This window comes from Haemorhous mexicanus, chromosome 14, assembly GCF_027477595.1.
Source record: "Haemorhous mexicanus isolate bHaeMex1 chromosome 14, bHaeMex1.pri, whole genome shotgun sequence".
NCBI classification, from domain to species: domain Eukaryota; kingdom Metazoa; phylum Chordata; class Aves; order Passeriformes; family Fringillidae; genus Haemorhous; species Haemorhous mexicanus.
In genome coordinates this window covers 9840051-9852443 of record NC_082354.1, presented here as the reverse complement: position 1 = coordinate 9852443, position 12393 = coordinate 9840051, and the positions used below count along the sequence as shown (strand labels likewise).

Below are 12393 nucleotides of genomic sequence, written 5' to 3'. Positions count from 1 at the left end.
ATGTAGACACTTAATTCTCCTACCCTTTTTATATCCTTAAAATCATTACATGGTCTCAGTGGTGCAGGCACCACACATACCATGAACTGGATGAAAAGATCAGGACCTTGACTTACACACAATTCTGTTCTAAAGATGACAAACCTTCAAAATAAAAGAAGCACTTTAATTTCTTCTTCCAGCAACTACTATGTAGGGGAGAAAAAAAATCTGAGAAGAAATTGAAGCAACATGTGATGTACGTAAGTAGGAAGAAGGTAGGCAGTGCAACTTTCTAAAAAAAGTCTTCCTCTGCTACCTTAACAAAAGACTTCTCAAAAAAAAAAAAAGCCCTCAAATACTATGCATTGGGAATACCTACCTAAGCAAATCTAGGAGAGCTGTGAATAGACAAATATTTCAGTTTCATCTCTCACCTCATGGTTTCTACTCACGCATTCAGTGCCTACAATTATCTTTTACATTTTTTAAAAAATATATAATTGAATTCTACCCCACTGGAAGTAATTAAGTGCTGCTAAACATACTGCTGTAACTTTTGCTCCTCTCTTCTTCTTTTCAGCTCTTTCTTTTTCCTCAATTTCCATATTTTCTTTTTCTATTAATGATATGAGAGTATTGCAGCGTCTCTGAAACTCCTAAGGAAAGAGAACACGTCAAATTTTTAAGTAAATTATACAACTTCTCTTGCTTACATAAGTATGTTCAAAATCCTTTCATTTCAAAGCACTTACATTTTCCTAAAATATTCAATAATACTGATCATTAGCTTAGTTACTATTATCTGTCTTTCCCTCAGTGTAACCTTTAGAAACAGGAAAGGATTTACTGTCCTCCTGACAAGGAGTTTTCAGGATTCTGTCTTCCAAACTGACATTCCAAAGACTGATGTGATCTTTCATCTTGGTTAATGAAGCAAATTACAGCCTACCAGCATAGTAAGCCAGATTTTAGGAAAGAGGTCTTCAAGTATATCTTTAAAGCAGAGAGAAAAGGAAGCAAAGCTATCTTAAGCAACACTTTTCTGTGGCACACAGACTAGGGAGGGTTTTTTGTGAAGGACACAGTAGAGCTGCAAATTGGCCAAAAATCTATTCAGTCTTAAACTGTAAACTCACTGTTGTGTTTTTATTCAAACAGGACCATAAATGCTCTAAATGCTTTCAGCATCAAGACTTGCAAGCCATCAGGACTAAATGCCATAAGGTTGTTTACACATTAAGAAGTATTTCCAATACAACTCAAAATATCTGCATTGCAGTTACTAATGGCTGACTTGCTTAATAGAATTCACTTGACTTGGACAGTTTCTTGTACCCCATTTAAAAGAAAAAGATCTCTTACAAAACACCTAACAGTTTTATTATAATTATTCAGTATATTCTATGTACTATTGAGAACATATTTCCATGGGGTTTTCTTTCCAACTCAAAGCAGGAAGCTCTCTTCTGAGGGAAAAAAAAGTCCAAAAAATATGTCTCATCTCTGCTAAACTCACTGAAGACATTTTTGAAACACAGGCTATCCTAGAATTACCTAGTAGCATGTATCATAACCTACAATGGGTCCATTTGCAATGAAGTGAACAAGTGACCTTTCTGTCCAGAAATTAGTGTCTATTTTCTCAGCATCTGTAAGCTGGATATTGCTTCAGCCATCATGGATAAGACAGCCTTGGTGCTTTCCTGATCTGAACCTTCCCAAACAGGCAGCCATGTGACTCATCTTGGAGACATTCTAACCCTCAAGCTTAACCAGTCTAAGTTCTACCGTTTCCACAGATTCCTGCACAAAGGATGCTCCATGGCCTTGGGCAAAAGCTATGCAGTTCAGAATGGACACAGAGAATCCTACCACCATTTGAATTCTTTTTATCAGACACACACACATAAAAATCCTCAGGACATTGTTCTTTACAAGTCCCCTCCAGAAATGTTCCAGTGTCATGCTTGTAGCTACACCAACAGAGTACTGTAGTAAGTCACATCCCTTTTATCACATCCCTGTAGCAGTAATGCCACACCCTCCAGTAAAGGTTAAACCATGAATTAGGGTGCCATGCTTGTGCCCTGATATGTGACAGTCCTTCTGGAGCTAAAATACTCTCACTTCAATTGTTAAGCTCCCTCAAATTCCACCCAAACAACAAGGTTTAGATAAAAAAGCAACATCTCTGAGTAAACTTGAGTTCAAGCCATACTACAACCCCAAATAGAACAAAAGAGAGCCTCAGTCCCAAAAAGCTACACTCTTAAGATGAACAGAGATGAAAAAAGACCAAAATAGAATGATGATTGTCACCATGCCACAAGTACTTGACATCATTTAAATTTGTGTATATTGCACTCAGACTTAGGAGCTGAGGTAAAGAGTGATGACAAGCTGCTTCACCATCATAACCTGGATTTTTTTCTAGCATATGAGAAATGGGATTGTGTTAAACTCAAAACAAGCAACTAATCTGAGAGGAATAAGAAATAACCTTGATGCACTTGCCTAAAGCACTCACAGATCCTCCTCTTTCCTGGGGACAAATGCTTGCATAAATACATACATTTAGAAAGTGTTCAGGTTCATGGTTAGACTTTCCAGATGGACTACTGCTCCAAAGCATCTGCTGTGGACAGAGGATGGACTCAAAAACAATTTTCTCTGGAGAATCACAGAATCAGTTGACAGCAAGATGTGCTATGCACACAGGTTTCTTGTACATCTACCACCAAAAATCTGAGTGATAAATCCTGCACTAAGCTACTGAAATTTCAATATGGACTGCTGAATTCCATTTTAGTACTACAAAAATGCACTTATTTAAAATGCCTTGCACTTTCAGAGATGACTTTTTATTCCATGTGGCTTGATACTTTTCTCTTTTGGATGGAAAGAGAGAAGACACACTTAGTTCACCCCCTCACAGCTATAAAAACCTGGATTGCAATAAATAAGATGGGAGCACTGAACCTTCCCTTCTGCATGGCTGGAGGCAGAGATGCTGACTTGGGAGCAAAGGCTCCCTCAGCTCTGTCCATAGGCCTGGGCATTCCTGTATTTACTAAGAAGTCATTTCTCTTATGCTGGGGAGTGTTTGCAGAAAGCTAAAAGAGAATATGCATAATTTATGACTTCAGAGAACAGATACATGCTTCACTACTGCCATGATATTTTGCATTCTTCCTGCAGGGACAGAATTTTTTTTTTAAACCAGCCAACCAAATCTGTGCTCAATATAAAAAGCAAAAAAAAAAAAAAAATTACAATCTTAGGCACTCCTGGTATCTTTAAGAATTTACATTTTGGGTAGACCATTTGATTTGGAAATAATTAAATGAAGCAGGATTTGTTTTTCAAAGAGAAATCTTCAGGAGAACAGAAACAGTAAGATGGAAGATAAATTAGCTATTTATGTGGAATTCAAGAGACATCTAGTGGTTAGAACACAAAGCTTTCTCAAAGAGCCTGTTAAAGCCTTTTCTGAATTATGCTGCCCTTTTTATCTTGTTGCATATGAGTTTAAATGATCACATGGGAATTTCAGCATTTCAGGAAGCCTTCTCCACTTTCACTTATTTACTCCTCAATAAAAGTTTGTATTTATACTTCATTCATTGTTATTATCATGTGATTTTCCAGCACATTTCTTCAAAAAAAAAAAAAAAAATCACCAAACAAGTGCAAAATGGACCCATAGAAATTAAGACCTCCACAAATCTCAGGACATTAGAATATATCAGCTATATTAATAAACCATACAGAGCACAGTAATTCAGAACATTTCAGAAAATTAAATGCCCATTGAAAGTGAAAGATTGTTTTAAGTTTATATTTCCATAATACTCTTTTTCATCCATGCAGTAGCAGAAAAACCAAAATTATTAAGGGATAGAATTTTTTAAAGAAAACCTAAGCCAAAAGATTCACTGTATTCCCAATGTCTCAGTTCCAGCATTAAGACACCACAGAACATATTTCTACACTTGAGCAAATGATTTCTATCCCCTTTAAAAAAAAAGTATACTGAACATAAGGATCTGCAAGACTTAAATTGAATATTTAACTCTACCCCTGACAACTATATATCAACTAATATTAAACGCTGAGCTACATTTTTAATTTCTAGTACCCATTTCTGTGATTTATTTAAGTGGATTCCTGCACAGACAACTTAAAGAAACTTCTTAATGTGCTAAATACCGCAGGCTTCTCTCTTTATAGACATAATTTAAAAACCCAGTATTTCTTTAAACAGACATTTCAGTATGAAACACCTGGAATTCTTTTTAATTAAGGGCTAACTGCTGCACTACCCAGAAACACTTCAATTGCTGAAATATCAAGTAAAAAGTGTATTGCATAATTATAAGTAGTACTGGGAAAAGCAAATATACCCACCTGTTCAAATACATATTTTACATATTATATTTTATGTTTTATTTATTCTTCGTACAGTACCCAGAACTCTGAAAGAACATTCTTTCAGACAAACAAATCCTGAGGTCAGGAAATGAAGACAAACAACAAGTAGAAGGAATTGAGCAAAAATTTTGGGGCAGATCCAACAGCTTTTTATCATTGAAAGAGTCCCATATTCTGATGTTGGTACCTACATACCTTAATATTTGCAACCACCAAAGCTTCTGTTAGTGTTATCAATTCTGCTTAATAACTAAATTAAAAATGAATGGCTCTGCTCTAAAATTGAATACTAGTCTACATGCTATTAACCTTGTATTATACTCTCTAAATACCAACAAAATTTTCAGTAAAGTATACCTAAAGAAATTTCAGCACTTCCATGGGATAATCCACATTCACAAACTACAAAGTGCATTTTAAACCTATTGCTTCAATGATTAATTTCTACGTGAATCACTAACTTTCCTCATGCTGTTAGAAATTAAATACTGTATTAGAAAAGCTGCTCCCTTCTCCAAGTATATTATTCAGATGTCTTCAGTCTTTAATGTTATGCAACAACTCTAAGAGAGTCATATTTTAAGAGACATTGCTTGGTAAAACATTCAGTTTGCAATAAAAGTAACAAGGATATTTGTAAGTCTAGTCTACCTCAGCCTTCATGCCTTTGGGTAACATGTGCCTTCAGTCTGGCAAGTTTTCTAATCTGTCTTTCAGTTGTATTGCATTTCTTCTGTACTAAGACAAAAGGTTACTATAAAAAAACAGCAATTAGAATAAAACTCAAATTTATTCTTTCAGCACTTGTTTCCTAAACAAATTTTACGTGGTGGTGCTTAAAAAAAAGAACAAGATGCCTTGTGTCATGCCTAGTCCCTGTAAGTGGTACCTACCATGGCAGTTCTGGATTTGATGAACCAGTCGAACCTGAACTGAGGAGCGTTGCGCACGCACTGCCGCAGCTCCTCGTACACGTTCTCCTTGTCAAAGCCCATCTTGTGTAACATACAGATCAAAAACCTGTCTTCTTCTTCTGTGTAATTCTTCCCTTTGTTTGTTCCATACTGAATACGCAGCTGATGAAAAGGTGCTTTGTACCTTGCAATCTGCATGGAAAACAAAAATAAGGACTAATAAAGGTACAATGCTACATCAAGGAATCATTACATGATACTGTAGATCACTGAGAGAGGGTATACTACCTATGCTGCATAAAAAGACAGAACTCTCATCCCCAATTATTCCTTTCTGAAGGAATTTTTGGAAGAAGTCAGCTGCAGAAAACAAAAAACCTGGAATAATTACTTTGGCATCAAGGGCTTTCTTGATGCTGATCCTCCGCTGAATTCTGGCCTCTCCTCGTTCAATTTGAGCCATAATCCTCTCAATGTCCTGTAGCTCATTACAACGTTCCCAGAAAACAGCTAAAAAACACAAAACAAAATTGTTGAATATAATCTTTTCCTCTGCTCTTATGACTTTACTGTTAAGATAAAAAAAAAAAAAAATTTTTAGCTTGTGGTTCCATTAAATCTTAAACAGTGAGCTAATGCACTCCAGCTTACTATGCTAGCCAAAAAATAAGCTTGCACTGACTCTTTATTCAGAATCTTTAAAAGTTAACTGTAAGTAAAGGCTTAGTAAAAACTCTAACAAAATTTACATGCAACATAATTAATTGTAAAATAAATTCAACACTGAAGGAAACTCTTGTGGAGCTCTTCCTTTTTAACTACAGGAAACACTGCAAAGTTGATTTTATGAAGGTGTTTAGTAAAATTACATCCAAGGCTGAAAGAGGAAGAAATCTCAAAAGCACTGTGTAAATACAAAAGACAAAGACACAGTGTACTAGCAGGTAAAACAGCAGAGATACACCATAAAGAATCACGTTGGCACTATCAGGCAAATTCACAATTTCACAAATAAATGTTGTCAGCTAGAATTAGCTGCGTCAAATTCTAAATCTTGCCTAAGGAGGGCTAAAGGCAGCTGTAGGTGATGGTTACGTGCTACGAAATCAACCTTTTAAATAGAATTTAGTCTTCTGGGAAAAAAAAGGCATAATTTAACAAAAAAAAATTCTTAAATGCATCCAAATTCTCCATCTTGTAATTTTAAAAGAACATGCAGCAAAAATCATGGTAATGCTCTGGTATTAGGAAATAAATACATTTCAAAATATCACAAACCTGAGTACTCAATGACCTCCTCAGGTGACTTTCCTTCCACCTCACGGGCAATATTGTCTATATCATCACGACCATATTTCTCATTAGCTTTAATAAACTGGTTAAAATCTCTTTTATTCCAGTTTGTAAAACCCTGTAAGCAACAAGAGATTAAGGAGGCATTATCAGGTCAAAGGAAAGCATTTTCCAAAATTTTGATTTATTTATGTACCATTTGCTCCTCTGCAACATCACATAATGATAGTGGCTAATGGTCTTTCAGGATTTCCATCAACTTGTGTTATCCAGGCTTATTACTGAACCTACAACTAAGCAGTTATTTCTGGGCATGACTCCACGTGCATTAGTAACAGCTTTTTATCCTTTCTTTTTAAAGTTTTTGTGATACTTCACCAAAGAAACAAGCTCAGTGACAGCTGCACTCCTGCAGATACAAGCACCACACTTCAGAGCAGTACAAGATGCAGCAATGCCTGTGTCATCACAAGTTCTTAGAGCAGAGTGCAAGTATCTAAAGCAAGAGCTCCTACTTCAGACATTTACAAACCTGGAACCAGACAAACAGCTGGATGAAAGCTTAAGTATGTCAAGAAAAGATCTCTAGTCCAAAAAGATGCAATCAAATGGAAACTCTAAAGCACTGTCAGAGAGAGAATTTGTTATGTACCAAAGGAATCAATCCAAAACTGAACAAGCGAGATGCAATGCACAAAAATACTATCCAAGAAAGAGACATTACAATTTAACGACAGGGAAAGCAGAAAATGACAAGAACAAACAAGACAATCACATGCCTGGGCAATAATCTTAGTGCACTGAGTTTCTTTCATCACAGAAATGTATTTACAAGGAACTTTGTCAGTTCTCCAGCTGAATAAGCTCACTCCACAATTAGCATGTTCAGAGTGAGTCTAACATACACAATACAACTATTTGTTTTTAATCATTAACAGCAGTACTGATATGCATTTCAGCACCAGCTTAGATATTTCCTCTGCTATACATAGGTGAAATTAAGAGTGAAATTGTGACCTTGGAATTTTCTTCCAAGGTACACCATCCCCAATTCTTCCAGAGAAAATTTTCTGGATCAAAAAGTCCTGTTACTTTGAATAGGCCTTTGTCCTTAACAATCAGCTTAACTCAGCAGGATAATCAGCCAAAAGGTCAAGAAACTAGTCAGTGACAGAAATTCAGTCCCAGTATAAAAAGAACATGCCAGACAAATCGACTGGGACAAAAATTAATGGATGTGACATGCCTTAGACACCTGCATAAACACCATGTATGTTGACACAGGCTTGTCCTGATTCAAACCCTTTTTGATTTAAAATCAACACAGAAGCTTTATGCATGTACAGGGAACCCACTGATTGGATTTCTGCATGTATTGCTGCATAGTACATCTACTATATGGATAGTACATGTACTATACAAGCTGTTGCCTCTGAAATGTTCAAGGACTTTCAAGGAAACAGTACATGACTAAAATGTAAACTTGTTCAGGGACAGGAAAGATCCCTCAAAGCAAAACCAATCAAAATCATTATGTGTTCTATGCTTTCTTCTTTCAATTACATCAACATAGCTTTCCTGCGTGTATTTACCATTACTTATATTCCATACTGGCAAAAACATATGATGAAATACTTCGGCTGATTTTATTTTACCTGTGTTAAAAGCTTTTCTTTCTCTTCACTTTCCTCAGCATTCAGAGGCATAGACTCATCTATCTTCTTTTGCTCCTCCTTTTGTACCTGAGCTGCATTTGGAAGGTCAGGATTCCTGGGGACCTAAAATCAGGGGTATCAAAAAGCAGTACAGCAGCAATGTTATTTCAAAGACTGCATTTTAAAAGCACTAATCTGTAAAAAATGTGTTCTACCTAGATTCAGATCTTACTGCTTAAACCCCTCCTCTCAAAAACAGGACTGGCTTTAAGTTCTAAGTTGGTTATGGCATGAACCCATCAGTCCTGCACACAATGACCTCAGGATACTGTGAGAGGCTGAGCTGTCACAGCTCACTGATTTCAGTGGTACTTTTCACCAGCAAAGGATCTCCTTTCCTACATTCACTGGTTTACAATGTTGTATAACTACAGTGAAACACTAAGTTCTGCCAGGTTTACTGTCAAGCCATGGACACTGCCCAAGTAAGGACCAGACACAACATGATGTAAACAAGAACAAACAACATTTTATCTGTCCCCCTCTACACTGACCAATTTAGTATTTGTGACCTTGGAACTGTACTCCAATTCCACTGCACACAACAGCAAACAAGTCAGAAACCAGTATCCAGTAAAGGTTTAGCAGGCCTTACTTATTCCTGCAGCAAAAGGCAGTGGAAGATAAGAACTGTTAAGCTGGTTTTAATATATAAGAAATCTTCTTGACTTTACTGGTTTAAATTAAGACTGACACAAAGCTTGGTCTCTGCCTATTGGTTACCTTCTGATATTATTTATGGCCGTTTTCAGTATTTATAATAAACTCTCTTCAGATTGGAAGTTATACTTCCATTTCAAAGCTGAACAAATTTAATTATATTTATCACTTTTCCCACCAGTAAACAGTCATACTAACCTTTTAAGATAACAACTATTCATGTTCAAACTTTCCAGGCTGAATGGTTTCCATAACAGGTCTGAAACACCTCTTTTTACATGCATATTGTCAACATTAGCAATTCTCTCACCCTTCTTTGTTGGAGCATTAATTGAACAAATTCTTTCCCTCAAGTAACTGCATACTCATCTTAATTCTGTCCTGACATCCCCATGAAATTCTTCTGGCTGCAAACACGATTCTAAAAAAACCTTCTGCTTTTTCTTAAAAAAAACATTTTGCTAATATTAATTCTACTCTAACCAATTTTCTATCTGTTGCTTTGTATGACAATTATGACAATTTTATGTTCTCTAACACATTTTTAGGTTATTTTTTTTTCTTGCTGCAACCTGTCACAAAAACTGAGGCTTTTTAAAGCAAGTTACAGACATGTCTGGCTGGAAGTAGAGAATCCATTTGGTTTACTCAATCAATACTGGTCCAAGTAAGGATAACAGAATCTGTTCACTGCTTGTCCAGTAATGTCAGCAGGGAAAAGGGAGAAATTCAGCTAAGGCACAGCAGGAAGAAAAAATATAAGGAAAATTGAGAAATCTGTTATCAGGTTTCCTTTTTGTAGCAGTAATACATTCAGACTTCTCCACACCTTTAAACCTTTTACATCCCACCCGAATTCAAGGAAAACTGATGTCGTTTTAATTACCTTCATATCAACACAAAGATATACAAAAGTTTTTACAAAAAAATCATACTCTGAAGGTGACTTTATATTAGCCAAATTATCCTCACCTTAGACCACATGTCACACCTTTGGTTTTGAGTATATGAAACATCAGAACTGTCTTTTTTCTACTCTATTTTATTGTTAGGAATCCACCACAAAACACAAAGCTACACAGATTCAGAATGTTTAGCGAAGGAAAGAACGACAGATTATTTTTTCTGGTCTTCAGTGGAACAGAAGCAGAAGAACAGAGGCTTTAAGCAATTTCTTTCACAATAACTTGACAAGTCAAAGCTGCAACAAATTTACAAAAAGAAATACAAATACATTTCCCTGATTTGAAAAGGAAAAAATGTTACCTTATATCCTATAGTTTTACGGTAATATAGAATTTCTTTTTCCAGAAGTTCAAATAACCGTGGTGGGAAAAACTGAAAATCCTGAATATTTGGTTGTTTTGGAGGTCGTGGAGCCTTCAAAAATACACAGATAAATCAATATTATAGAAGCTTTACTTGCAGAAAAGTTAACTACCATAATTCAGCAGCAGTGGCAACCTATGACCTTGTAAATAGACAGGGGTAGAGCCAGGGATACAGCACGGGAGAGGACGAGCAAAAGAACAACATAAAACCCTTCCACACTTGCCACCTCCTTACCTTTGGGACTTTGGGTTCACTGACACGTAGGGCCTCTCTGAAATAAGCATCCACTGCATAATTGGCTTTGCGTTCTCTTTTTGGAGGCTCAATCCATTCCATCATGCTCAGCTACACACAGAACAGAACAAAAAGCTACTTAAGTAACTGTTTGCTTCCCTAAAGTCACAAGAATAATGACTAATATGGCACTGCAAAACAGGAATGTATTTCTATGCAGCAAATCTAATGATTGTGCTCAATAATTTGGATACTACAATAGAGCTCAAAAATCAGCTAGAAATTACTGCTGATTATAACAAATATTTAAGCACTTAAAAGATAATACACAGGTAAGGCAGTGCAGTGGCAAGAAGAGATTCTTTTAAAGTATTCTAAGTATTTCAGACACCTGAGTAGGGTTATGATTCCATCTACCAAAACACAATGGAAGGGCTGAGGACTTGGGCTCTGAATTCTCTAATTCCTTGTGATATGAATAAATTGCTTCTCCTCTAAATATCACAATGAATAGCCTCTATAAAGGCTACAATACAGACAAAAAATCCATTAGCAATCAATTAAACTGAACTAAATCCTGTTATCAGATTTTGCCATGAAAAAAACAGTGGGGCTGAAAGTGGTTTAACAAAAATTTGGAATATTAATGCTTGGGCAGAGCCAAGTGATTTTTTTAATAGTTCCTTACTTCTCTAGAATCTAGAAACCTTCACAGTCATAGCAATTATAGTATGGCTTTTATGTTTGCATCTTTAAATTGAAGTCATAAATGCGACAAAAAATTACCTTCTGTTTTTCTCTGTAATCTTCACCTTCAAAGTTGTATAAGCTCATCTCTGTGTCCATAGTGAAATTTCGTAGGGAGCTCTCTCCCATTTTCTGCAATCGCTCATTCATTTCAGCTGTCTAAAATGAGAGGAAGATATTTTTAGGCTCACTCAAGCTACTTAATCTTTCCTGAAAAAAAACAGCTTTCATCATGACTACAACATTCTCAGTATCTTTTTCTGATTTTAACTTTTACTTACACTTTCTTCTAAAGAGAGATACCCATTGTCCTTTGCAATTTAGAGCAATTTGACTTCAAGACTCTCCATTAAACTAAATTTATTATGCTGGGATGTAGTCCTACAACTGTAGAATTTAACTTTAAAATTCAAATTAAATTTATGCCCATCTCCTTGGAGCTGAAATGGCAGTTCATTTTTTCATAGAGCTATCTATTACCTAATGAAGTTCCATAAAGACTTTGTGTCTGTCAGAATTATTGGCATTAAATTTACATTTTTCTAGAAGACCACAAAATAAGCAGCGCTTAGGACAGGATACACACAGCATGAACCTTGAAAACAATTACAATCACTAATTCTACTTCTTCAGAACTTTCGTATTATTTAAAATCTGCACAAATAGTAAAGTAATAACAGATTTACATAATCAGATCTCATTCCATTTTGTGCATACATATTTTGAATTCCATATTAAAAGGTTCTCTAACCTTCTTTTCACCTCTTTCTAAAATAGTGGTTATATCCTCTTCTGTCAGCTCACTGTCTTTGGAAGCAAACACATGCGTGGCTCCGTGCCGGATCATCTGCAGCATTTCATCTTTTGCCAGTTTGTTGGTCTGCTGGTCTATGAGCCTTCCTACAATCACAAGGAATATGTTGAAAGTTAAAATGTGGGAGTTCTAGTAGAACCGTGCAAGCAGTGGATTTTTTTACTTCATTGACAGAACAAGAAAGGAAAAACAGAACAACCATATAGAAAAAAACATGTTTTGCTCAAGATAAGAATAAACAGAAGTCAGGAACTTTCTTGGGGAAAATTAA

At 35.9% G+C, this 12393-nt stretch overlaps 1 protein-coding gene across 1 annotated transcript in view; it reads right to left on the bottom strand.

Moving 5' to 3' along the window:
• Positions 1-12393, bottom strand: part of SMARCA1 (SWI/SNF related, matrix associated, actin dependent regulator of chromatin, subfamily a, member 1) — a 32573-nt gene that overhangs the window by 4314 nt on the left and 15866 nt on the right. The window contains exons 15-23 of the mRNA XM_059859758.1: positions 12060-12208; positions 11348-11467; positions 10562-10672; positions 10262-10375; positions 8276-8398; positions 6606-6738; positions 5719-5837; positions 5307-5519; positions 528-638 (exon numbers count right to left, since the gene is read on the bottom strand). Of these exons, the coding sequence (XP_059715741.1) occupies positions 528-638; positions 5307-5519; positions 5719-5837; positions 6606-6738; positions 8276-8398; positions 10262-10375; positions 10562-10672; positions 11348-11467; positions 12060-12208 (1193 nt within the window). The remainder of the gene's footprint in view (positions 1-527; positions 639-5306; positions 5520-5718; positions 5838-6605; positions 6739-8275; positions 8399-10261; positions 10376-10561; positions 10673-11347; positions 11468-12059; positions 12209-12393) is intronic.